Source organism: Molossus molossus, unplaced genomic scaffold (assembly GCF_014108415.1).
Source record: "Molossus molossus isolate mMolMol1 unplaced genomic scaffold, mMolMol1.p scaffold_m16_p_10, whole genome shotgun sequence".
Taxonomy (NCBI): Eukaryota; Metazoa; Chordata; class Mammalia; order Chiroptera; family Molossidae; genus Molossus; species Molossus molossus.
The window spans coordinates 4,853,827-4,880,452 of NW_023425345.1; the positions used below are offsets into that span (position 1 = coordinate 4,853,827).

Below are 26,626 nucleotides of genomic sequence, written 5' to 3' on the forward strand. Positions count from 1 at the left end.
CTCGTACTCCAGTCTCTACCACTCACTGCGGTCACATTGCCCTCTCCTCTTCTCTGCCTCTCTCTTCAAAAGGCACTTGTGTTTACATTGAAGGCCCACCCTAATAATCCAGTATAATCTCCGAATCTCAAAATTCTTCATTTAATTGAATCTGCAAAGACTTTCCACATATGGTAGTATTCACAGCTTCCAAGGATTAGGACCTCATATCTTTGGGGCCCATTATTCGTCTACTACAGGGCCATGGAGGCAACACAGTGTAAGAAGGGCCTGTCTCCAATCAGCTTGTGGCCATGGCCCTTGCCCAATTCCAGTAGAAGGCACACCGCCTCCTGCTTCACAGACCAGAGCATTCTGGGACCGTGGGACAGAGGTCCTTCTGCCAGGACCCTGGGAGAGGAGGGAAGCACGCTCGGCAATGGAGATGGTGGGATCTGGAGACTCCATTGAAATTGGGGAGGACAGAATTGGGGAGTTAAGCACCATGGTGAGGGGAAGGTGTCCTCGAGAGGGCCCTGCTGCTACCTGGACGCTGACCCTAAATCTGGTCTGTGTTCTCAGCAGATACTCAGACGCGAGCCAGCCCTTGGCCCCACGGAGCTCTCCACCTAACCCCAGAAGCAACACTGACCAGCACCATTGTCTCCAAGATGCTGCAAGTACAGGTGAGACCCCTATTTTCCAGGTGGGGCAGTGGAGGCCCAGGGAGGGAGAGTCATTTTTTTGTATGGAGTCAACTTAACACAAAGGCTTCCAATTTCCTCAATTCCCTGTGGCCCGCCCCCACCCCTGCCCCCCTTCCTGTCCTGTCTCGGTGATTTTGTCATTTCTTGTCTCTTCCTCTTGGCGCTTTCAAAGTGAAATACTGTACCGGCAGTCTGTCGGGTCTTCCCCTAGAAGAGCTTGCACAGGAAGCGACTCCTCCCAGAACGTGCCTGAGGGCACCGGGACACAAGACCCCTGCAGGTAGCCGGGATTTTACTCCCTATCTATCAAGGCGCATGCCACACGCGCATTTGAATAAGGCAGAGAACCGGTGGCCCCTTCTCAACGATTGTGGCCCCCTCCGCGAAACTGAGAAAAGCTTCTGCAAGGAAACTCGGGGGCCCTGGGGGCAGACTGGGAACTGGCAGAGCCTCGTACCATATCTGAATCCCAAAATCAACCTAAAATGGAAAACGAGGGCTTAGATGTGAAGAGAATCTTCTAATCTCAATGTTGCCTCTTTCTAGCTGTGACTTTAAGCAAATCACTTAAAACCTGTACGAGCCAGTTTCCTTATCTGTAAAGTGGGCGTAGAAAGGCCTGGTCAGGAGGACGAGTCCGCGGAGGGCTAACCACACACTACCCCTCCGGGTGGGCCCCCGGCCGGCGTCTTCTACCTCCCCTGCTGCCCACTTCCTCGGGCCACCCTCGGGGAGGCTGGGCCCCAGTCACCCATGCCTATAAGGTCCTGCACCCGGCCTTGTCGAGCCGGCTTGCGGCGGCCAGGAGGCCACGGGCGGTGTGCAGCGCCCGAGGCGCCCTCGGGTGTTCTGAACCACGGGACCCGGAGTCCAGTGCGCGGCGAGGCCCGGCCGAGCCCCCCTGCGGGCTCCACTTGAGTTCTCGGCGCCCAGACGTCGCCCTCGCGCTCGCGTCTCCCACGCGCGGACTCCTAACTGGGCGCGCCCGGCCCGCGGGGCCCACGCGGCAGGCGGGGCGAGCCGGGGCCTTTGTGTTCAAACCGCCCAATGGGCGGCGGCGGTGGGCGGTGAAGAAGGCGGAGCCTGGCCAATGGGCTGCGGCCTGTCAGGGTTGACTGACAGACGCACACATACACACTCGGCCACGCGCGCGCCGCCCGGCCCCACTCGAGCCGCGCAGTTGTGCGCGGGCTGCATTGTCCACCGCTCCCGCCCGCCGGCCTCGTCCCGCGCCCCGCGCCCCCGCGCCCCGCGCCCCGGGCCCGCGCCGAGCGCCGTTCGCGCGATTCGGACGGGGAAAGGGGCGCGCCCGGGTGGCACGGCGGACCTCGGACGCCCCCGGCCCCGCACGGAGCGGCCGCGCCAGCAGGTAACCGCCGGCCGTGGGCCTCTGGCGAGCGGACGCGCAGGACGAGGGTGGTGGACCGGCCTCGCCCGCCTCCCCGTGGGCGCCGGGCCCGGCCTGACCCCTGGGTCGTCCCTGGGCCGCCCCGACCAGAGCCCAGCTGCCCAGGCCTGGTTCTTCCCCGGCCAAGCTGGGCCAGGCTCCAGCCCCGCCGGGCGCACGCCCCTGGGCCGGTCGGGAAGGGCCAGCGCCGTGCCAAGGCCAGCCGCCCTGACTCATCTCCGTCGGGTGCCGCCCCCAGGCCGGGCCGCCCCACTGGTCCCCCCGCAGGGCGGATGTCTCCAGGCGGGACTTCCCTGGGCAGAACCTCCCCGGGAGGAGGACAACGAAGACCGGGCTGTCTCAAGCCAGCCCAGGGCAGGCCCATGTTTTCGTGCCAGTCGGGCAGTTTCCAGGGACAGACAGTTCTCTGCCTCTCCTGTCAGAGCTCTGGGGCCAGGAGGAAGGGCCATTTTGTTGAGTTCTAAAAAGAAACCCAACAAACGGGGCGGGAGTGTGACAGAGCAGAGAAGCAGGGAAGGCATGTGGTCGGTAAACATCTCCGCAGGTTCAGCGGGCAGGGAATGAAGGGAGTTCGCACCTGGAGCGTTTTACCGGCCCCGGCAGGAAACGTAGTGTGAAAATGTCCCGAAGTGAAAATGGAAGGTGCCCAAGATCTGTGTTAAGTCATAAGTTATGCCATCTAAGTTTGAGAGGGGGTGGAGTTGAGAATGGGATGTGGCCCGGCTTCTGAGTGGGGAGGTATGTTTTAGTTGAAGGTTTCTTAACTGATCGTGTTTGTGTGTGTGTGTGGGGGGGGGGGTCTATTCTCATGCAGAAGATTTGAGCTTCTAGAGGCTCCTCTGTTTTGTTTTGGAGGATGAAGCCTTGACCTTTTTCATCTCGTGAAACCCAAACTGAGTTGCAAACTGTGATACCAGCAGCCACAGGGAAGACTGAGAGGCACCTCTGGGAGGGTGAAGGCGGTGCAGCCCGCTCCCCCAATATGAATATTTATATTCTTGCCCGGCCCAGCCTTGAGCATTGTGTAAACACATTGCTTTGTTTCTAGGGGAGTGAAGACCTCCACTTCAGCAGGGCGGGGAGTTCAGAGGAGCCTGTGAGGGCAGCTGGAGCTTGGGGGGCGGGGGGGGGGGGGCAGCGGTGGGGGTGGAATTACCTTATAAGGAGTGGAATATAGAAAGGGACCCAGACCAACTTCCTGCTTTGGCTACTAGCAGTCAGTCCTTTACCAACACCGGCTAGAACTAGGGAAAGATGTCAGGTAAACATCCCACCTGAGAAGATGCCAATGAGGCTAGGACATGAGGCTGCTTGTTTTTCAGAGGAGGACTTTCTAGAATTCTTCAGCTGGACTAACCAGACCTTCTGGTTTCCATAGTCTGAGTTGGAATGTGTTAGAGTGTGTGCCCACCACACAACTCAGAGAACGCGTCATTTAAGTGTCAACTAGGAACATTAGAAGTGATAGCAAGTCACAAGTCGGAGGACCTCGAGTGGGCCCAAGTAACAGTGACTGTAACACGGGCTGGCCGAGGCAGCACGTTGACACTCCTCACCTTGGTAATCCGAGATTCTGAATTTGGGTTTCCAGAGTTTATTAGTCCTCGGGCGGCAGGATGGGGCCTTTTGCCGGGTCTTTCACCCGGGCCTCCCTTGAGTCCTGGTTATCAATCCAGAGCCTTGATTTCCCACCCCAGAAATCCCACACTGCTGCCCCAGCGCCCTGTTTCGTTAGTTTGTTAACAGATATCTGTTGTGTAACAACTCTGTCGACAGCCTGTTCTGAACATATTTGAGGCTATAAGAGACTCTAGTTGGGGACACACAACACAGTCCCGAAACAACGTGAAAACTTCATGGCGGGGTGGAAAGACCCTGTCACATGTCACCTCTGGGTTTAAATCCTGGCTCTATCCCTTACGGGCTGGGTGGCTGTGGGCAAGTCACCGGCCATCTGTGTCCCAGGCTCCTCTCTTGTACAGTGGGACTAATGATATGTCCCTTGCTGGTAGGACCGGAAATGGGTGTGTAAGGAGCCAGGTACCTAGGAGGCATTTACAAAGTGTTTTATCATCACCATCACGTCTGCTGCACAGTACCCAGCTGAGGGCATGCAGCATCAACCACTGTTAGAGTGCAGGGTGCTGGACCAGGGGAAGGTTTTCCGGAGTCACACTTTGGCTGGGGCCCTGATTGGTGAGTGGAGCTGCAGGAAAGGAACAGCTAACATGAGAGTGGCCACCGCTGTAGGGAGAGGGCAGTGCAGTGGAGTGGCTGGGCTGCAGGGTCTGTGCAGGGCAGCCGTGATCAAAGGCATTCATTCAGCTTCTGTGCGCCTCTCATGTGCCACGTGTCAAAGGTTGCAGAAGGTACAGTCCTGGCTCTCACGGAGCTCAGTGTCAGACAAACTGAACATTAGAAAACCTTGTGGAAAGAGGCTGCCTGGGCTCTAAGTGAGCCCAGGGCAGGGTGCGGACTGTGGGCTGCAGCCAGCAGCAGGGTGGGTGGTGCTGTCACCCACATCTCAGGCTGGTTTCATTGAATGAGGGGTTGGTCAGCTCATTGGGAGAAAATGCCTTGTCTCTCCTCCCCCAGGAAAGATCTGCCAACAGCCCCGAGACTCACCTGTGCCTTCTCTCCCAAGACTCTCTTTAGGGGAAGGGTTCCCATCCCACCTCATCATGTCTCGTCGAAGCCAGCGCCTCACGCGCTACTCCCAGGGGGACGATGACGGCGGCAGCAGCAGTGGCGGGAGCTCAGTGGCGGGGAGCCAGAGCACCCTGTTTCGAGACAGCCCTTTCAGGTAGGAGGTTGCCACCACCCCTGTGGATCATGCTGATGCATACAGCAGAGGGCTTGGGCAGTTCACGGCACGGCCTCTCCCTGCTATGACCTTTATGGGCAGAGGGAAGATGCCCATGTCCAGTCAAGGGGACATCCACACCTACAAGGAGGCCAGGACAAGCACAACTTCTCCCCTACTGTAAACTGGGCTCTGCCCTCATGTTCAGAGAACAGGAAGTGGGGAGAGGCAGCTTCAAGAAAGAGCCAGGCCGGAAACCCCGACACTGCCAGCTGGGCTCACAAGAACCCCTTCTGCTATGGGTGGGCGTGCCCATCTGGCCATCCTCCCCAGACCCACACCTGTGTGTCCCACCACGTGTGGGGCCTCAGCAGGGCCAGCAAGAGGCCGGGGAGAGGAGTGGGTCCCAGGGGCGCCAGGTAATGAGTAAGGCGGGTGTCACTTTGTCTTGTACCCCTTGCAGACATGAGCCCCCATAGCAGCCCCTGAGGCTCCTGGAGACCAGGTTGGGTTTGTCTGAGTTTTCAGTGGGTTGTAGGAATTACTAATCTGTTAAGTGTGAGAAGAAAAAAAAAACTTGGCTATAAAGTTAGAGACCTGGGTTTGTTGACCCTGTCACCTTGATGATCTCTCCAGACTGCTAGTGAGATTTGACGATAATGGGAGCAGAGAAGCTACCTGTGCTGTGCTCTACTTTGCAGCTCTCTGTAGTCGGGGCTGTTAGTTGCCTAGCAACAAGGCCAACCCACTCATGACAGGAGGGCTGAGCTGCTGGCTTCCTATTCTTGGCTAAGCTTACCTTCCCCCCCCCCCCACTTCCCTCCTGGCTGACACCCTCAGGACCCTGAAGAGGAAATCCAGCAACACCAAGCGCCTCTCCCCAGCGCCACAGCTGGGCCCCTCCTCCGACACACACACCTCCTACTACAGCGAGTCCGTGGTCAGGGAGTCCTACTTTGGCAGCCCCCGGGCTGCTTCCCTCGCCAGGAGCTCCATCCTCGATGACCAGCTGCATAGTGACCCTTATTGGAGTAAGTGTCCGGAACCTTTCTCCTGGGGCTTTGCTTCCTCTGGAAACTTAAGGTCCCAAATGCTGGCTCCCCCCCACCCCCGGTTTCCTAACCCTGCTGGGCCAGAGGAGGGCTCCCTGTGTTCAGAAACCCTGGGAAGGGCAGCCAGGTGTCTGAGCTGCCAGGCCCCTTCAGATGATGAGTCACCATGTAGCTGCTCCAAGCCCAGGAGACAGGGGGGCTGGGCCCAGCTCACCTCTGCCCCCCCAATCCCACCCGGGAACCAGAGAGCTGGGGAGAGGCCCAGGGCAGATTCCCTCAGGGTGTCCCCAGGGGACCCTCCGGAATACCCTCCTCAGCATCGGGGTGCCCCAGGAGAACCCCACGCTCTTCCCTCCTCAGGTGAGGACCTGCGGGTGAGGAGGAGAAGAGGCACAGGGGGCACCGAGAGCAGCAAAGTCAACGGGCTGGTGGAGGCCAAGCTCTCCGAGGACTTCCTCGGGTCCTCCTCCGGCTACTCCTCCGAGGATGACTACGTAGGTAGGCGACGCCATCCACCTCGCCTGGGGAGACCTCCAGCAGGTTCCAGGACTGCTGGGGAGGTGATGGGAGGCTGGGAGGGCAACCCTGACAGCTTGAGAGAGCACGGCATGTGGCGGGTGCCTCTGCAGGTCCTCTGGGGTGTCCCTCAACGCACTAGCCCACCTCTGCCCCACCGGGCCTGCGGTCAGCGCCCGTTCGCGCATTTCCAGTCAGCATTGAACCCGGGCTTCGCACAGGGGGCGCCTCAGGAGTTCTGAGCAGTGGTTCAGATATGCCCACAGGGAGGGAGGCAGGCGGGAGCGCTCGGGAAATAAAGCGTCAGGGCCCCATCGAAAGCTCCGGCAGCAGACACCACGACAGGCTGGGTGCCCGGCCTGCGTGACACTGGGAACCAGGAGAATGATGCACGGCCTCAGCGCAGTCTGAGGGAGAAGACAAGTGACAGGCCGTCTCCGGGCAGCCCAGGCTCCTCCCAGGGAGGACAGACTGAGCTGGTTGGCTCTGTGCCTGCAGGATACTCGGAGGCGGGCCAGCGGGGTGCAGGCTCCCGGCTCAGGAACGCTGTCTCTCGGGCAGGCTCCTTTCTCTGGATGGTGGTCACCTTTCCAGGTGGGTGCTGGCTGTCCCTCAGCAGTCCCTTCTCACCTGTCTCTGGGATTGGGTGTCCAGCCAACACAGAGAGACTGTAGGACCATCAGGGGAAGCTCATTCTAGAATAATCACTGGGGCCAGGAGCCATGGGAACACCCTTGCTTGGAAGGGCAGGAGCCCCCGTGGAGCAGAACCCGGGCATTGGCAGAGCGGGAGTGTGGGATGGGAGGAACTGGGTAGCCCTAGGACAGGGCAAGGCGCCCGGCAGGTCGGTGTTAGTGGGCAGGGAGGACCGCGGGTGGAGAGAAAGCGGTGCTCTGAAACCGCAGCCCGCGGACCCCCGCTCAGAGGACACTTAAGCCTGACGGTCCCTCTTACAGGCCGCCTGTTCGGACTCCTTTACTGGTGGGTGGGCACCACCTGGTACCGCCTCACGACAGCTGCCTCCCTCCTCGACGTCTTTGTTTTAACCAGGTGAGTGAGACTCCTGCCTGGACAGTGAATCACAGAGGCTCAGACCAGTGGTGTTGCCCAGAACATTCAGCTTCCCTCTTGGCCTTGTGCCGACCTAGACCCCAGGGTTTCTCCCACCGCGTCCGGCAGCTGCCTGAGGATGCTGTGGGTGTGCCCTAAGACCCTGACCCAGCAGAGCCCACGGGCAGAGGAAAGAGGACCTCCTGAGGCCAGAAGCCAGGGGCCCTCTGGCCATAACCCTGCTTGGAGTGGGTGGCCAGCTATGCAGAGGAGAGGGGCAAGGATGGGTTGATTCATGGCACCAAAAAAAGTTTCCTCGTTTTTCTACAAGAAAATGTTATTTAAGGAGTTCCATATTTTGTTCTATATTTGCTTGCTGAGAGGACCTCTACATATGAGTTTTAGTTTTTTCGAAGACTCCACTACTTATTTTTAATAACATCAGTAAAATCCACAGGATCATAGTTGTCCCCAAGTCTGGCCCTAGCAAAAGGAGACACTCAAGGGTGTCCCTTTCAGCTCTAGGTTAGCACTCAGGGGACTCCCTGGGGGGAACCTAGAGGCCCTGGAGCCCTCTTGACACCTCCGCCTCCCCTACCCCCCCCCTCCCACGGTCCAGGCGCTTCTCATCCCTGAAGACATTCCTTTGGTTCCTCCTCCTGTTGCTGCTCCTGACGGGCCTGACCTACGGTGAGCAGACCCGCTGTCACGGGGATGGGTGGGACCGGACTGCCCGAATGGGGCTGGTGAGCCAGTGCGGCGGGGCAGAGTGTGGGTGGAGGCCAGTGCTGAGCAGAACTGAAAACTAGAGGGACCGTGATCACCTCCCAGAAAAGGGAGAAGGCAGGACGAGTGGGGTCGGACAGCCTGGGCACCTCCTGAGCCCTGAGCCACAAGGCCACTCTTGTCTGGCTCTCTGGGTCCTCTGCTGACCCATGCTGCTGCGTTCTCAGGGTGTCCAGGGGGTGAAAGGGGAAATTCCCCTACCCACTGACCTTCTCCTCAGTTTGGGTAACTACACTGGACTGTCTGGCATGTCCACTCAGGCCGGAACATGCCCTAGTACAGGGGTAAAAACCAGGGACTTGGATGCCGTTATTATTAGTGGTCATTTTCCCTCCATTCCAAATCAGGACATAGTCTGGGTGAGTGAGTTATTGTTACAAGATCAAGTATAATCTTTAGCTATCTTTAAGATCAAAATAATGGCCTGGCCGGTGTGGCTCAGTGGATTGGGCATTGTTTTGTAGACTGAGAGGTCCTGGTTCGATTCCTGATCAGGGCACATGCCTGGGTTGCAGGCTCGGTCCCCAGTAGGGGGCGTACAGGAGGCAGCTGATCGATGTCTCTCACATTGATGTTTCTATCTCTCCTTTCCTTTCTCTCTCTAAAAAAAAAAAAAAAAAAATTAAAAAGATCAAAACAATGAAGTAATAAAGAGAAGTAAGTATGCCTTTTACAGTAAGAGGCCTGTAAATCATGAAATCGTGAGATAGAGTTGTCCCAATCTCTGCAATGGGAGTATCAAATTGGATACATAGTTGTAATCATTGTTTATAAATATATACATTTGTGTCAGCTTTCCATTTGACAGTTTCACATGAGTTTCACAACTCCCTATGAGTTGCCTCCATGGCCCCCAGGCTCAATTTTAATGATTGTACCAATTTATAATTAAAGATCATGCTTTATTATTTTTTAGAGAGTTGGTTTTATAGATTTAGCACCTATTTGATTTGTCCCTCTTTTACCAACACCAAGGTAGGACATTTTTCCAAGTGTTGATTTCCTTTTTGTTTCCTGTTACAAGAACAGCTTGTTCATACCCATTGGAAACTGGGCATTGCCCTTAAAATAATAATGCCCTTTATAATTGTACAGTGTTTTGTTTAGGAAGCACTTTCCCATGAGTTAACTCAGCTATTGTGAGCTTCACCCTCACCCTGTGGAGTTGGTGACGTCCTCCTGATGGCATCAGGAGGAGATGCCTATCAAGTCTGAAAGGCAGAGTTGGGGCGGGCCACCTGCTTGGGGAGTGCAGCGAGTGAGGGCGTGTCCAGAGGGTCTGACCTAGAGCCTGGTGGTCATGTGCTTCCTGTTGCAACTGCTCCTGGCTGATGAGTGACAAGTGTGACATCTTACTGGATAGAGACCTCTAGCCAGTGGCTAAGCCCTCACCCTGCACACACAAACACGTGCAGCTCAGGAGTAAACACACTGATGGCCCCTGAAGCAAGAGGCAGCGTCTCGATGTGGCTGTAGCCTTGTGCTCTGTCCTATCGCCATAGTAGTGGGTGTTTTCTGTTTCAGTGATTCTCAACCATGGCAGCCCAGTAGAGTCACCTGGGGAGCTTTTATTGATTTTTTTTTTTTTTTTTGAAAGAGGAAGGGAGAAACATCGATGTGAGAGAGAACATTGATCAGCTGCCTCCTGCACGCCCCCCACTGGAGATCAAGCCCACAACCCTGGCATGTGCCCTGACTAGAAATAGAACCAGGACCTCTCAGTCCATGGGAGGATGTTCAATCCACTGAGCCACGCCAGCTGGGCTACCTAGGGAGCTTTTAAAACTCACCTATGGAGGGTCCCCCGGACCAATGAGCTCACTCTGTGGAGGGCCTGACACTGGGTGTTTTTGCTTTTCTTTTCTGGAACATTTACTACACTGATTTTGACAACTTCATTCTTGTCATGTCACAGCTTATCGTTTGTCATCGTCCTGTTTAAACAACTCTTTGCGATGTTACATATGTAATTCCTTGAATTGGGGCTGAGACTTGCTTTAAAAAAAATCTTGTCCTTCTCTACAAAACTCAGTGATTTGGATTATGTGCATGGTCTCTTATGTGTGTGGTCTTTTGTGATATGTGTTCGTCTGTGTATGACATGTGGCGTGTTTTCTGACACTGGGGGTTTTAAAGCTCCCTGGGTGGTTCTGGTGTGAAGTCTGGGCTGAGAACCACCATCAGGGCCTCTGTGCTCCACCCCTGGGTTGTCCTTAGCTTCTTTAGCTGATTTCTCCAAGTTCTGAAAGATGAGGATTCCGGAGGGGCTGTGAGAACGCACGCACTGGGCCTTGGGGAGGGGGCCGCCTCCGAGAAGGGTGGGCGCGCGGCTCGCAGGAAGGAGACGGGCTCTGATAACTGACATTGGTGAGGCGAGAGCCGCACCGCCCCGGCCCGGGTAACCACCCTCTCCCCTGTGTACAGGTGCTTGGTACTTCTACCCCTACGGGCTGCAGACACTGCACCCCGCCGTGGTTTCCTGGTGGGCAGCGAGGGGCAGCGGCCAGCAGCATGAAGTGTGGGAGTCCAGAGATTCCTCCCCACATTTGCAGGTGAGTATCTGAGTTCGCAGGCTCCTGCCTCAGCCTGTTCGCAGTTGGTTTCCCTGCACTTATACCTGACACACAAAGCCAAGAAGCGGTGCCTTCCACCCTGGCCGGTTTGGCTCAGTGGCTAGAGCATCAGCCTGAGGACCAAAGGGTCATGGGTTTGATTCCGGTCAAGGGCACATACCTGGGTTGTAGCTTCGATACCCAACCCTGGTTGGGGTCATGGGGGAGACAACCAATCGATGTTTCTCTCCCTCCCTCCCTCCCCTCTCCCTCTCCCTCTCCCCTCTCTCCTTCCCTCCCTTCCGCTCTATCTAAAAAAATTAATGGAGCCCTGGCCAGTTTGGCTCAGCGGTTAGAGAGTCAGCCCCTGGACCAGAGAAGCCCAGGTTCGGTTCCTGCTAGGGGCGCGTACCTTGGTTGCAGTTTGTCCCCAGCCCCTGTTAGGGTCGTGTGGGTGGTGACCAGTCGATGTGTCTCTCTCGCATGGATGTTTCTCTCTCTCTCTCCCTCCCGCTCTATCTGAAGATAAATGCAAAAAAAAAAAAAATTAATGGAAAAATACCCTCAGGTGAGGATTAACCAAAAAATAAAATCTGGAAAAAAAAGATGCCCTTCTAGCTGGGACACTGCCTCATCTTCCAGGCACCCCTTTCTCTACCGCTTGGAGCGTACCTACTGGGAGGCAGTCTGCTTAGATATGACTCAGGACTTTCCCCAGCTCCTTGCCATCCTAAGCACAAAAAACAGAAGGAAAAGGAGTCAGGCAAGTCATCTTTTTGCTTTATTCCTTTCCATATAATTTAAAAATACACAGTGGGGCAAAAGTAGGTTTATAGTTGTTTGTATAGAAAATACTACCATAACTAATAATAATACGAGCATAAACTGTTTCATGTACTCTCCACTATAAACCTACTTTTACCCCACCCTGTATTTACTGAGCACCTTCTATGAATAAGGTGATATCCAGGTCAGTTACCTATTAGCATAGCTAAACCATCCCTAAATCAGGGCCTTAAAGTACAAGCACTTGATTAGCTCATGAGTCTGTGGGTCCTCTTGCTGGCTCTTCTGGTCTGAGCGAGGACAGGGCTTGGCTGTGCTCCCTCACGTGTCTGAGGCTGGCTGGTGGAGCGGCAGGCAGGCTGTACTCCACCCGTGCTTTTGTTGTCCAGCAGGCTAGCCTGCTCGTGTTCTCCCGACAGCCGTGCAAGGTCCAAGAGAGCCGAATCAGGTCAGGCCCTTTGAGGCCTCGATTCAGAACTAGCACCCTGTCACTTCCTCCACCCCCGATTGGCCCCAGCAAGCCTCAGAGCCGGTCTAGATTCAGGTGGGGGAAACAGACTCCACCTGTTCATGGAAAGGCCACGAGGTGCACACACAGGGCAGAGGGAAGGTCAGTGGCCACTTGCAATGTCCCAGAGGCAGATGAATAGGCCTAGGCTGTGCCCTCAAAGAGCTAGCAGTCGTGTGTGTGTGTATGTGTGTGTGTGTGTGTGTGTGTGTGTGTGTGTGTGTTGGGGGGGGGGGGCAAGTGCACAAATACCAGAATGTGTGTGCACAGGTCCTGAGGCCACAGTGAAAATTTAAAACTATTTTAGTTATTTCATTTTGCTTATATCTTGCTGAATTTAACTGGCATCATATTTTTAACCATTTCTTTTGGTGGATATCACTTTCCTGGCCATAATCTTATTATTTCAAAAAATAATAATATATTCTGGCATTTATAATTTTTCCTTTTTTAATCATTAGTAAAGACATTAAATATAATTCAATTTCAGGACCACTTTTATTGTAAGAGAAAAAGGAAGAGGAGTTACATTTGCATAAAGGCACTAATAAAAATGATTGCCTAGTTTGGGGGCGTGGTGAGGGCTCTGAGTGGAGCAGGGCAGAGGTTAGGAGCATGGCTTTTTACTGTTTGCTTTTTGAGTCATGCAAAAATAAAACAGAATTTTTGAAATCAGACGCAACCTCTGTACCCAGTGGCCTTGGCCTTTGGTAGTTGACAGACTGTTTTTCATGCTTTCTCTTGGCAAAGATTTTTGTTGTGAAGCCAACAAGGTTCTCAGAATTCATGGCACGCTATCAAATGCCGCCCTCCAGTCCAAATGACTTGTGTTCTATCTTTCCTGTGGGGCATCCAGTTAAAGAGGGAAAAAGAAGGCCTTTTCAAACCATTTGGTCTTTTAGCCATAGTTACTGTAGTTACCGATGGACGAAATGAAAGTGGTTAACTCAGCAGCTGAACCTCTTACAGCAGCGAGTCCCACACTCGCCCTCCCGCACACCTGCACCTAGAGAGGGAAGGGGGATGGGCTCAGCCCAGCAGGTCACCTAGCCCCCTGTGGTCATCCTGAGGTTTCTTCCTGTCCTCTTCTTCGACTGTCCCTCTTTTTGGACCCTCTTCTGGGGGGCGGGGGCACTGTGTCCCCCCTCCCCAGTCCCACATGCACTCCTTCTTGGGGATCAGCCTGCTGTGTCCCAGTGCCCCGTGCTTCGCTGTCACCACACCCACAGAACCCATTTACCTGCTGAAGGGCCTGCCCACCTGTGGGGCAGAGAGACTGTCCTGAGAGCCTCGGGCCAGGCCCGGGCAGGTGTTACATCTGGGTGTGTCTGGGACTCTCTTCCCTTTCACTGTCATCACAGGTCCCTCACCTCTGCGGCTTCTCTCTCCACCCCACCAGGCTGAGCAGCGCATGCTGTCGAGGGTACACTCTCTGGAGCGGCGCCTGGAAGCTCTTGCTGCCGAGTTTTCCTCCAACTGGCAGAAGGAGGCCATGCGCCTGGAGCGCTTGGAGCTGCGGCAAGGGGCTGCCGGTGCGGGAGGCGGCGGCGGCCTGAGCCAGGAGGACACGCTGGCGCTCCTGGAGGGGCTGGTGAGCCGCCGAGAGGCTGCCCTGAAGGAGGACTTCCGCAGGGACACCGCGGCCCGGATCCAGGTGGGGGAGAGGAGCTGGGCGTCGTATGTGGGTGACACCGTGGGCACGGGGCGGAGGGGCAAGCCTGCACCCTGACATGAGAGACAGCTCTGCCACTTAGTAATTACCTTCTCTAAGTCTGCGTTTCCTCCTCTGTGAAATGGGCACTCTCCTTCTGTGCCCACGCCCCCGCCGGGTTGTGAGCAGGAGGTTGCAGTGTGCCTGGCACAGTGCCTGGCACCGCGTACATGTGCAGTAAAGGGCATGGCGATGCTTGCATGTGTCCAGGCACTGAAGAGAAAGGCTGGGAGCTGAGGCTGGCCATCAAATAGGCCTGGTTTGATTCCAGCCACACCACTTACTGGTGGTCAGTGGCCCTCTGAGCGAAACTCCAGGAAATACCCAGCCTCTCACTGTGCCAACAGGAAGAACTAATCACCCTGAGAGCAGAGCATCAACAAGACTCAGAAGACCTCTTCAAGAAGATTGTCCAGGCCTCCCAGGTTGGTGGGCTGGGAGCACTTGGGGCCCACAGTGAAGCCCTGATCAGTTCAACATCTGTTCTAGGGCTGGGAGACTCCTCGGCCTCCCGAAGGGCCTGCTTAGACATGGAGTGGGGAGGGGTGTGTATCTCCTGACTTCTGCTTGCACTGAACCTACCTGGGCTAGAATGCTCTCCAGAGACGCACTGGGGCATGCTGGGGGGCAGGAAGGGCTACATTCCAGCGCCCGTGGTATTGGGTCTAACATTTGGGATGAATGAGTATGTGAAGCCTGGGTGCACCAAATATGGAGTGAGACTCTCATAAGGACCGTGACCGGGAGGCCAGTTTGACATTTGCTGGAGCAGTTGGGAAACACTGGGGCAGGGATGTAGTTAAGCAAAGACCCCCGCAAAGGGAATAGATCCCGAGAGGCCAATTGGACTGAGCCTGACATCGCTTGTATTTCTCCTTTGTTCCTGCTAACAGGAGTCTGAGGCTCGACTCCAGCAGCTGAAGTCTGAATGGCACAGGTAATGGGCCCTGCAGGCTGGCCTAGCCTGCCCCTCCCCCTACAGGCAGGACTGGGGAGCAGAGCCAGAGCAGAGTTCTGACTGTGTTTTAAGCAGGGAGCAGATGGCTGAAAGCAACTCAGGAGCACGCACTGAGGGCCTGCACTTGAGGTGCAGTGGAGGCTGGGGCAGGGCACTGCAGGAGAATTGGGATTCGTGGGTTCACGTAGACACACCATCTTTTCTGTGCACCCTCATGCAGCTGCATTCCCGTGCCCTAGATGCATGGTTGTGGAGGGTACGAGCGGCTGAGGCCAAGTGAATGATGGATTGAGCGTATAGAGGGGGCAGGATAAGAATGAGCTCTGGGTGCAGGCAAGCCCCAGAACTGTGTTCACAGCCAGGATCTCCAAGAGTAGGCCTTGCCTTCGCCTGTATGTGGTGGGTACATGTTACATCAGGAGCCAGTGAGGGGATCCTCTTGCTTTCCCCAGCATGGCCTTCTCCTCCCCAGAGTTTCAAGGCTTACTCTTCTCTCTTTGGGAGTAGGATGACCCAGGAGTCCTTCCGGGAGAACTCCATGAAGGAGCTGGGGCGGCTGGAGGGCCAGCTGGCAGGCCTGCGTCAGGAGCTGGCAGCTCTGGCCCAGAAGCAGAGCTCGGTGGCGGACCAAGTGGGCCTGCTGCCCCAGCAGCTCCAGGCCATGCGGGACAATGTGAGTCCGAACCTTCCAAGTTTCCTGCTGAACACCCCGCCCTCTGAGACCATCTGTCCTTGGAGTCTGCATGGGGCAGAGAGCTTCCTGCCCCTGCAGCCCGTTAGTCCCACGAGCCCTGGCCCTGGACTAGACACAGATGTCAGCTTCCTTTCATGGGAGTTCTTTTCGTTTTTCTATCATGAACATGGAGGGTTGTTCGCAGCTCTTTGCTCCATGTGGCCTGAGCAGGCACATGCTGGCCCTCCCCTCACAGGCCTGCACTATTTCCCTGCTCCTCTGCCCACGCCGGGCACTGCCCTGCCAGCACCCAAGTGAGACCTCTTCTTGGTCCCTAGGTGGAGTCTCAGTTCCCTGCCTGGGTCAGTCAGTTCCTTCTCCAGAGTCGAGGAACCCGCACTGGGCTCCTTCAGCGAGAGGAGATGCAGGCTCAGCTGCAGGAGCTGGAGAGCAAGATCCTCGCCCACGTGGCCGAGATGCAGGGCAGGTCGGCGAGGGAGGCTGTGGCCAGCCTGGGGCTGAGGCTGCAGAAGGAAGGCGTGATCGGGGTGACAGAGGAGGTGAGAGATTATGCCCCCAAACACCCCACTTACACACACACTGCTTTCCTCCCTGGGAGCTGTAGGCCTGCCCAGTCCCACGCTGCCAGCTCCCTGGTGTGTTCCGGGACCCAAGTGCTATGCAGGAGGCTCCAGTATTTGCTTTGGGGCTGGTAAGGGAGGGTGGAGGTACACCTGCGTGGGTGGCACGTGTGCCGGGAAACCAGCATGGTGCAAGCACAGAACGGGTCAGTCTGTGGGTCCCTGGCCGCCAGCAGTGGAGGCACGAGGGTCACAGCTGCTGTGGTGCCTGTTTTAGGAGGTGCACCGCATCGTGAGCCAGGCCCTGAAGCGCTACAGTGAGGACCGCATCGGGATGGTGGACTACGCACTGGAGTCAGGAGGTGTGTGCGCCTCTCCTTCCGCTGCCCTGGTGCCGCGGAGCACTTGGCGGCTGCGGAGCAGCTCGCTGCTAGGCAAGCAGGGTTCACACAAAGGCAAGCGACAGAGAAGTCGGATGTGCCGGGAACCATCCTCGGCAGGGACCAGGCTGTTCACAGCTGCTCTGTGGTCTGGGTCAGGTGTAGGCTGGGCCTGGGGCGTCTGCCCTCTGTGCTCAGAGAGGACATGGGCAATAGTGGTCCCCCTCGGGCTGCCTCAGCCTTTTAAGCCTGGGGTCCTTTCGGCTGCCGAGCGGAGCTGGTTGTCTGGTCCCCCTCCCCTGCGATGTCCAGGCCCCAGGCACCCACAATGCCTTTCTCTCCTGTGTCAGGGGCCAGTGTGATCAGCACCCGATGTTCTGAGACCTATGAGACCAAGACAGCCCTCCTCAGCCTCTTCGGCATCCCCCTGTGGTACCACTCCCAGTCACCCCGAGTCATCCTCCAGGTAGGCACCCAGCGAGGGTGACAGCAGTGTCTTGAGCAGAGTCGCCCATGTAGCTGGGTGACGGGTCCCCCGGTCAGCCAGAGCTGTGCTCAGGACAGGCTCCATCGCCAGCCCTGCCCTGACCCGACTTTCTCCCCTTCCAGCCAGATGTGCACCCAGGCAACTGCTGGGCCTTCCAAGGGCCCCAGGGCTTTGCCGTCATTCGCCTTTCTGCCCGCATCCACCCCACTGCCGTCACCTTAGAGCACGTGCCCAAGTCCCTGTCACCCAACAGCACCATCTCTAGTGCCCCCAAGGACTTCGCTGTCTTTGTGAGTATCTCACCTGTGCAGGGCCCGAGGGCTGCAAGAGGACCCTGGGGGTCTCTACTGAGGATAAAGTTGGGGTCACTCTGTGGTCAGGGAGGGGGGCAGATTTGGAAGAGATGGTGCCAGGGTGGGAAATGGCACTTCAATCCCAGTTGTCTCGGGCTACGGAGGAAGAAACAGAGGTCCAAGGAGCTAAGTGACTTGCCTGTCACAGATCCCACAGTAGCCCTGTGTCCAGTGCTCGGGTCCACTGTAGTCCCCTGGGTGGGAGGCGACCACTGTGGGAACAGGGACTCCTCCCCGGTGGCTGGGGCATGTGTCTGAGGGCAGGATCTCCCTTCATCCATTGCTCTTTCCAGGGGTTTGATGAAGACCTGCAGCAGGAGGGGACGCTTCTTGGCCAGTTCACCTACAACCAGGATGGGGAGCCCATTCAGACATTTTATTTCCAGGTACAGGGTTGTGATGCCAGCCGAGGTGGCATGCTCACTTCCCCACCCACTACCTGTGCCAGGCACCGGGGGTTCAGAGCAGGAGACCACAGCTCCTGGCCTCCCGCAGCTCAGGGCATAGAACAGAGACAGCTGTCCAAGTGACTTTTGTGCTTCTTTTTTTTTTTTTTTTTTATCCTCACCTGAGGACATTTTTCCATTTTTTGTACAGATAGAGTGGGAGGGAGAGAGAGAGAGAGAGAGAGAGAGAAACATCGACGTGAAAGGGACACATCGAGTGGCTGCCACCCGCACGACCAACCAGGGCCGGGGACACACTGCAACCGAAGTACGTGCCCCTTAGCGGGAACTGAACCCGGGTCTCTCCGGACCGCAGGCTGATGCTCTAACCACTGAGCCAAACCGGCCAGGGCCAAGTGACTTTTTGGAAATGCAGAGTCCCAGGCTACACCCTGGAGGTCGATTCCTTAGGGCCGCTGGGACCCAGGGACCTGCGTTCTAACCGACAGCACAGAGGAGCTGATGCGGGTTGTCTGCAGCCTCCACCAGGGGTGAGGACTTGGAACACACTAGTGTGAGGCAGGGGCTGTGAGGTGAGGGACAGGGGCAGGAAGAAAGCCTGGAGAGGCCGCCTGGGTACCCGGCCAAAGAACTTCAGCCCTCAGGGCTGGGGTGGGGGGAGGGGAGGGCATTGCTGTTTTAGGCAGAGACATGCCAGAATGATGTACATCATTCTAAGATCACTGTGCGTGTGAATGGTGAGTCTAACGGGCACAAGCCTGGAGACAGGGAGACGGCCGAAGTGGCTGCAAGAAAGCAAGCCGGAACTGACAGAGGGTGTTCAAGGACGGAGAGGTGGTGGGACACAACAGGGGGGGAGGAGGTGGAGGAGAAGGCAGTCGAGAAGCTAATACAGAGATGGGGGCAGGTTTGGCTACCAAGTTTGAGGCACCTGTGGTATGGTCCAGTGGAGTGGTCAGGGCCTGGACAGCCTGGCTGTGAGCTCCAAGGTGATACGGAGCCATGGGAGTAGTTGGGGCTTCTCAGGATGTGTAGACTGTGCCTTTAGGACAGGCTGGAGAACTGGCAGTGGAGGAGGGCTGGTGGGCGGGGCAGAAGGTGAGACCTCCGAAAGCTGGCTCAAACATTGTAGCTCTTTGAGCAGAGAGGACAGAGGCCTGATGGCGACTTGAGAAAGAAAAGAAATTCTGCTTAATTCAGAGTAAAGGGCTTCTTTCCTGACATCAACATAATAGCAGGTAGTTCCGCCCGCTGACAGTAATGATCGCGAGCTCCTGCGGGGTGTCAGTTTGGGATGAACTGTGCTGGTGCTCAGCTACAAGGCCGTTTCCAGGCGGCCCTGGGTGGGTGGTCCCTGTAGGACCTCTGAAGGCCTGGGGGTTCCTTGGCCCACCAGCTGGAAACTCTCCAGAAGTCCAGGTGTCTGCAGAGGCCCCAGGGGAGACGCCCCCCCCCCCCCCCCCGCCTGCTGCCGGTGAAGTCTGAGGCCCTGACACGCCTCTTCCTCTCCACCCAGGACCCTAAAATGGCCACATACCAGGTGGTGGAGCTGCGGATCTTGACTAACTGGGGCCACCCTGAGTACACCTGCATCTACCGCTTCAGGGTGCATGGGGAGCCTGCCCACTAGGCCTTCCCCATGTTGCTGCCAGCCAGCTGGGCAGCCAGCGTGCCCCCTTCTCTGGGAGTGGGCGAGCAGCACCCCTGCCACTTCTCCCACATGCTTGATCGGCGCACTGACTTCCAGGAGCGAGAACCCCTGCCCCAAGGACGTGAGGAAGAACATGCAGCGCTTTCCTGGCAGCGGGCGCTCGATGGGCACAGCTGCTCCAGCTCCTTCGCCCCCCTTGTGCCAGGCACCAGGTGCCTACTCCCCCTCCTGGGAGGGTGTATATATGTAGCATATCATGTGGGACTGAGGCAGGAGGTGAGAGTGGACATGGTCCAGCAGTTGTGGGTAAGACCTGACTGCCTCTGGCCCACAGTGGAGGGGCTGGCACCCAGGAAGCTCTGTTGGGAGGCGTGTGAATGACGCACATGCCAAAGCCATGGGTGACACAAGCTAGGGCCCGGGGCAGGGAATTGAGGCCCTGTGGGAGGAGGCCGCTCAGTTCAGGTTGGGACTGGGCAGCAGGCAGGAAGCTCCTGGGAGACCGCGGCTCTCACAGAAGCCAGTGCTGTCCACCCAGGGGAGCTTGGCCCACGGGGTCCTCGAAGGGCTTCTATATACTGTATTTTTCCTGGGTTGAGGTGGGCCGTGGGGCTACTTGTACCGTAGGTCTGGCTCCTGCAAACTTCTGAGGGGCCCAGGAGCCAGCCCTGTAGGATCCCCTCAGCTGGGGACACTAGTTGCTTTTTCTCTTGATGCTGGGACTGGGGCCTGCCTACCCCTTGAGCAAGCTTGCCACATTCCCCCAGGGTACATGGAGCCGAGGCTGTAGGGATCTGGGGTCAGCTAAAAGCGTGGGAGCAGGGGTCTCCCTGGGCTCTCCTGATGGCCCAGTGATGATGTGATCATGTTCAGGGTATCGTGGCGGGAGGTCGGTCTGCCTTGTGGGCCCTGACCCACCCTCCATTGCAATCAGGTCCCTGGTGTAAGGGGCCCTCACTGTCAGCCACCCCCGTGGGGCTCTTTCAGCTCTTGCTCAGTCATTTCCGTTCTGGCTTTTTTTCTATGAGGGGCTGGGGGGTGGGCTATGTGGGGCAGGGGCCGGAGGCAGGGGTTTTTTGACCCAGCAGGCCCTGCTGTATTATGTAAAGATTTTTCAGGGTCTGTTTTTTAACTGAAAAGCTAAGGGCTTGATTCCTAGCCCCGTTGTGTGGGGCACTGGGTGATTTCGGGTCCTTGTAACCCGGCTGCCGAGAGGCTGTGGTGCAGGCAGGTGCCCTCAGGAGGAGGGCTGAGCCCTGCCTGGGCTCCTGCGGGTGGGGCTGGGAGGAAGGTGAGGCCCCAGGCCATCCTGTGCTCCTCCAGCACTGGCCCCCACACAGCCCGTCCCCAGCTCTTCTGTCACAAATGCTGCACTGTTGGGTTCTTAATTTTTTTATCTCCAGATTCTAATTTATGCCTATGCAAAAAATAAATTATGCCCAGGACTAATGGAATATGTGGTTTTTATCTGGTCATTGCACAGGGAATCCACTCTTGGGAAAACGAGAATGAATTCCTAGTCAAAACAATGCCTCAAAGACTTGCCCAGGCCTCTTAGCTAAAACTCAGCTGTGGCAGGGGAAAGTGAGGTGGCTTTATTTAAGCTGACATAGACATTGCATCATGAAGCAGGTGGCTTTTCCTGCATCGCGTAGAGCCATTTGAGTAGAAGGGAGGTTACCTGATTAGTGACCATGTCTGCCTTTAGGGCTGCGAGCCTCCTCCACGGGAGTTAGACCTCTGCACCTTGTGTCTGGACTGTGATAGGACAAGGAAGTGGGTCCCTTGAAGAGCCAGAAGCTGCCAGCTCAGGGAAATACGTCCCTAAATGCTTCCCCAGATTCAGTGTCTCTCATGAGCTGCCCAAAGGGCCAGGGGCTGTCCTCAAACTGGACCCTCAAACACACCTCTTGTCCTAACCACGACACCTGGTCCAGGGCCAGTCCCCATCACAGCTGAGAAAATAAAACCAGGAACAGACAGCAGGGCGGGGACTGGGGGATGAACTGCCAGACGAGCCGGGTGGAGCACAAATCCAGCCCTGAGGCCCTGGGCCAGTTCTGAGGCCCTGAGCTCGGGGTCCAGAAAGAGCTAGTGCTACATCCGGCTCAGCACCCCCACCTACTCACTTCTCTCCGTTTCACTCACCACCACTCTGCAACGAGCACCATTTTTCAACAAAGGGGACATCCCCGAGTGGTACCAGTAGTGAGTCCCTGAAACTTGCCACACAGTCCCAGGGCTTGGGGCCTCTGCCCCCGTCCTCTGCGGCTAGGCACATACCCTCTGCCTGTCGGCACACATCCAGATCCGAAGGGCCCCCCACAGCACCTCTCAGCATCTTCCCTGGGGTACATCCCAAGACCCTGGTCAGCTGCACGTCCTCTGAACCACGGCACATTCCTGTCACCTGCGCTGTGCGGGAGAGGCCAGTGAGCCAGAGCAGGTGCGACGAATCCAGACACCACCACCGCCACCTGCTCCTACAGACGGGCCATGATCTGCTACTCGAGGTGATGAGATTAACAGCTTTATTCTTTATCAACTACAAAAGGGCTGGTGTCTTGTTCCAAACGGAAAGTTGGTAGGGCTGAGGCCCACAGGGAACTTCTGCTGTCCCTGCTGAGGACAGTGAGACGCTGCACTGTCAGCCCCCCACTGGTAGGTGTGGCTTGGTGACCACACAGACCCAGACCAACCTCCTGAATGTCTGAGGGCAGAGGCCAGGATGGCGGCCACAGCTTCCAAACGCAAAGTGGTTATGCTCACAGGGGCTGAAGAGTTCAAACAAAATGAGGTTCCACCTGTTCTGAGGTTCTACCACGCCAAGCCCTATGGAAACACCAATTCCACAGCACCCGCCGTGGGGACGGAGGGGGCTGCCCAACGCTGGAGCCCTCCAATGCTGAAGGGTTCGGGGGCAGAACCCCTGTAAGCAGAACCAGAGTCAAGAAGTGAGAGGGAAACAGCCAATAGACAAAGGAACAAGCAGGGGCCGAAGGACATGGTAGCAGCCGAGCTCCCGGGGTGGCTGGGGGAGGGCCGGGCGGGGTCCTGCCTGCGGTGGCACTGCTCCTCTGAGCTGGTTCCCTTCACTAGAAGAATGGCACAAAGACCACCTCCCTCAAATAATGTGAAGCAAGGGAGACACCTGGCACAGCCCAGCCACATAACAATCGAAGCCACACTTCTCCTTCCAAGCCTGTCCCCAGCTGTGGCCTCTGCTATGGGGCTTGGGGATCAGTACGGGTGGTAAGCAGCGTGGTGGCCATTCACCAGGTGCCTCCCACGTCCGGGCACATCAGGGCCTCACCATATCCCCTCACTAAACCCTGACAACCCTCGTAGGCACGCAGGCATTCCCCTCTTGCCATGGAGGAAAGTTCAGCGAGGCTGGCCACTCGTCCTGTGTCAGGGCCGGTGGAAGGGCCTGGGCAGAGCCACGCCTGCCTTACAGATGCTGGGTCCAACCCCCCTGCTCTGAGACGGGCTCTGGGCCACCTGGAGGGGGAGGACAGGAACACACTATCCACCTGAACACTTGTGTGCTGGTCTGGTCAGTCCACGGCCACAGGTCAGTGGTGACTAGAAACAGTTGGGAGAAGGGAAGGTGAGGGGACCAGCAGTCTAGGAGCAGAAGGCAAGGAGTAGGGTTGGGGACAAGCGGGAGGCAAGGCTGAGGAAGGACCCAGCCAGCTGGATGTCTGCCCCGGCTAGAAAAAGAACGTATCTCCGCTCCTCAGTCCACAACTCAGACCAGGCTGGTTCAGGGCCCACGCTGCCATCTCTGTCCTGGCACCCCCACCCCAGGCAGATTCTTCCAGAGGGCTTACTGCTCTGTGCTGGTCTGGACCTGCCTCCCTGTATCCCAGTTGGGGCTTCCAAACCTGGGGCTCAGGCCTTCACTGCTGTGCTCCTGTAGCGGTCATGCAGGGGCAACGTGACCAAGGTGTGGTGGGAAGAGGGGTTCCAGTCCCAGCCTGGCTCAGAGGAACACCCCACACCATACCAAAAGGAGGTGCTAGTGAGCACGACCCTGAGCAGGTGACACTGGTCTAGGTCATCAGTGCCCCAAGACCCAATAAGATTCGAAGTCCAAGTGGGAGACAGCTCCTGGGAGAGGCGAGAGCCCTGGCTCAGCAGACTCCAGAGCAGGAGTTGCCCTGACCAGCAGGCAAACACAGGATTGTCTCGAAGGGGAAAGAAAAGCCACCAGCTGTCTTGGGTCAGTGGCAAGGGTCAGAGTTAGGGATAGGGAGGACCTTACAATCCAATTGCCTCTCCCCTCCACACATCTACAGGTTACAATTTAAGAGCTTTTGGCATTACCTGTTTGGGGTTGAAGGAGAAAAGGGAGAGAAGAGGAAGCCAGCACCGTCCACCCTGCTAGAAGCCCGAGTCCCAGGAGGCGCCCTCTGAGCTGGCAGCAGCAGCCCACACCTGCAGCCCCGCCTGAGGCCGGCTCCGGAGGGCTCCGGGCAGAGCAGCCCTGGGATGGGGCACCTTCAGCTCCTGACAGCCCCTAAAGGTTCTCACACACACACATGGATGGACAGACGAATGGGCCAGCGGTCAGCTCCTGGAGGCTGGTGGCCAGCCATGAAGAAGGAGAAAGAAGATGCCAGGGCCCTGAGTGCCACGCTCCTGCACCCCCATCCCTCCCCCCCCCCAACACGAGAGAGAATAAAAATGAAAACTAAGGGCCCAGATGTACAGACGGAGTGAGGAAGAAGGTGGACAAGAGGGTGAGAGATGGTCAGTGCTCTGGAAGTCTGGCCACCTTCCTCAGCTTATAAATTACAACACCCCTGAAACCAGGGTGGGGGAATGAGGAGGCTCCACTGTGGCGGAGGAGGGCGCGACGCTGCTCTGGCCCATCCGATGGAGCATGGACAGAGTGTAAGGATCCCTTGGGTGGAGAGGAGACAGAACATTCAGCAGCCACTGGCAGGAGTCACACAAGCCCCCTGGTTCTTCACCTTGTGACGCTGGCCCCCTCGTCGCCGGCCCCCGCTGCTGGGCTTGAGCTGAAAGAGAAAGAAGGAGCTTGAGAAGCCATAGGCCACTGGACACGGGGCAGGGCAGCAAGGAGCAGGTCAGCAGGAAGGGGGGCAGGAGATGAAGGGCAGGCAATGTGATCCCAGCCTCCTCCCATCAGACGGAGCAAGGGCCAGCGCTGCCCACCTGCCACCTGCCGGGCAGGCGGGTCATGTGGTAAGGGTATTCGTGCTCAGAGAAGCACAGAGAAAGCAGGAGCCAACTCCACCACAACTGACAGGTGGAAAGAGAAAGGAAACGTGCCCAGCCAGTGTGGCTCACTGGTTGAGTGTCAACCCATGCACCAAGAGGTCACCGGTTCGAGTCCTGGTCAGGGCACATGCCCAGGTTGTGGGGGACATGCAGGAGGTGGCCAATCGATGTTCCCTCTTATCGATGTTTCTATCTCTCTCTCCCTCACCCTTCCTCTCTCTAAAATCAATAAAGAAGAATATTTTTTAAAAAGAGGGAATGCAGGAGCCAGAGAAAAGCTCAATGTATGAGAGCAGAAAGGACAGGTCCAGGCAAAAGCTTCCTTCTCCAAAGAGTGGTCAGACTGAGAGACTCTGGAAGGAGCGAGGTGAGGGGGTGCCAGGAGACACCCTGGGACAGAGCTGGCAGGGGATGCTGAGTGACAGCCACAGTGACACAGGGCCCGAGGCCACCAACCCCTCAGGAGGCATCATGTCAGGGGAGAGGACACAGGAGAGCCTCCAAGGCAGCGATTTTCAAACCCTTTGGACCACAGTGCACAGACACATCACACGCACACAAACAATATTTATTCTTACTAGGAAAGGGAAACTGAAATGTGGAAGCCAAATGCTAACTGGGCCCGGTTACACTGACTGTACATAGGCCACATGTCCAAGTTTGAAAACAGCACCTTCAGAGGCAAATAGCTCCCACTCGGAAAGCACCCAGGAGCCTGGAGCTACGGAACACATTCTGTCTATGCACAGATGTGGCAGTGGGCGAAGGCTGCCTGAAGCTCTCTTACATGTCACCTCCACTGACTGTGACAGCCACACCCCCTGGCCCTGCCTGTACTCCGCCCCCCGTGGTCAGGGGTCCAGGACTGGCTAGGAGGCACGCTCACCGTTGGCTGGAGACTGCTGGACGCAGCTGACTGTGCAGCCCCTAGAGAGCCAGCTTCATCTCCAGGAGGGGGTACCCCTACTGCTGGCCCTCCAGATGCACCCCCATCTTCTCGTTTGGTCAGGGGGCCTTTTTTCGTCGACTGCATTTTAATCTGCTGAGGCTTGGAGTTCATTGGAGAGTTGTTGGTGGTCTGGAGGAGCTGCAGGGGCCAAGGGGGTGAGGGTGAGGCCGGAGCTGCAGGCAGTGGCATCAGCTCAGCTGCCCGCTCCCCCGCCCCCTCTCTCAGGGACTTCTCACTGCCTGGCCTGGCGGGTCCTGGGGGAGCGGGCCACAACAGGGGCAGAGGGAGGGAGAGATGTTCTTGCCCCACAGAGTCCCAGGCTACCTGAGCCCAGCCAGGTAGGACTCCATCCTGTCCTCTGCTCTGGCTGTTCTTCCTTCAGACAGTCGGGGACCCTCAGCCCCCGCCCACTCAGCCCAGCTCCCAGACGGAGGCCCAGCCTGCCAGAGCCAGGTGAGCTGAACCCAAGGCTCTGCTTTCTAAGCTGCTAAGGCTCCTCAGACCATCAACTGCATCTCCAGCCCTAGGACCCTGCTGTCCCTGCAACAAGAGTCTGGGGCAAATTTTAACTTCAGGCTTCCCAGAAACCAAGTGACTACCCCAGTAGCTGAAACATTTGGGGTGCGGTCATCAGAAATCTCAAGAACTGTCACCCAGAAGAAATGCGCTGTTCCAGCTCTCCCACGGCAGAGACTGGCCCCTCTGCCCCGACAGGTCAGGAGATTCTGCACAGCTTCTCAAGAAGCACCTGCTGCGCTCAGGGTCTAGAGGCCCCTGGTGTTTGCTGGGGGCAGGTGAGATCTGCCCGGCCTTACCTTGGTGATGGTGCCCACAGCCTTGGTGCGCCCTTCCCGGAACACCAGTCGCTGGTCTATGTGTAGGTACTCGGGTGTCTTGATAAAGCGGAAGTGCACAGTGGCCTTGTCCCCAGTGCGTAGACAGTCCTTATCCATGCTCAGAATGGTGGCCGTCTGCCTGATGCTCCCACAGTGCACTGCCAACGGAGCCAGGTCAGGACAGGCTGAGCCACCCGGTAGCCGGGTCAGGACAGGCTGAGCCACCCGGTAGCCGCAGGGCAG

At 57.1% G+C, this 26,626-nt stretch overlaps 2 protein-coding genes across 17 annotated transcripts in view; one reads left to right on the top strand and one right to left on the bottom strand.

The window, feature by feature from the left end:
• Positions 1-567: 567 nt before the first annotated feature.
• Positions 568-21,678, top strand: SUN2 (Sad1 and UNC84 domain containing 2). 14 transcript variants are annotated; one of them, XM_036252422.1, is made up of 18 exons: positions 2,334-2,736; positions 4,739-4,897; positions 5,738-5,928; positions 6,310-6,447; positions 6,964-7,059; positions 7,422-7,515; positions 8,135-8,205; positions 10,726-10,853; positions 13,547-13,801; positions 14,206-14,283; positions 14,752-14,795; positions 15,324-15,489; positions 15,828-16,049; positions 16,348-16,432; positions 16,801-16,916; positions 17,060-17,227; positions 17,584-17,676; positions 19,214-21,677. In XM_036252422.1, exons 1-18 carry the CDS (start codon positions 2,714-2,716, stop codon positions 19,325-19,327), a joined length of 2,241 nt encoding a protein of 746 aa, XP_036108315.1. In that variant the 5' UTR covers positions 2,334-2,713; the 3' UTR covers positions 19,328-21,677. The 14 variants fall into 14 exon arrangements, with proteins under 14 accessions (XP_036108321.1, XP_036108312.1, XP_036108323.1 ...); XM_036252431.1 differs by lacking the exon at positions 6,964-7,059 and having other exon boundaries at positions 2,333-2,736; positions 19,214-21,678; XM_036252419.1 differs by lacking the exons at positions 2,334-2,736; positions 17,584-17,676; positions 19,214-21,677 and adding an exon at positions 571-665 and having other exon boundaries at positions 17,060-17,573.
• Positions 18,626-26,626, bottom strand: part of GTPBP1 (GTP binding protein 1) — a 28,141-nt gene continuing 20,140 nt past the window's right edge. Inside the window, exons 10-14 of one of the 3 annotated variants that reach the window (XM_036252432.1) lie at positions 26,363-26,541; positions 25,485-25,685; positions 24,328-24,375; positions 21,632-21,758; positions 18,626-18,864 (exon numbers count right to left, since the gene is read on the bottom strand). In XM_036252432.1, coding sequence (XP_036108325.1) covers positions 18,653-18,864; positions 21,632-21,758; positions 24,328-24,375; positions 25,485-25,685; positions 26,363-26,541 — 767 coding nt within the window. In that variant the 3' untranslated portion in view covers positions 18,626-18,652. Of the gene's footprint in view, positions 18,865-21,631; positions 21,764-24,030; positions 24,376-25,484; positions 25,686-26,362; positions 26,542-26,626 lie in introns of those variants that run through there. The other 2 variants (XM_036252434.1, XM_036252433.1) reach the window with 2 other exon arrangements.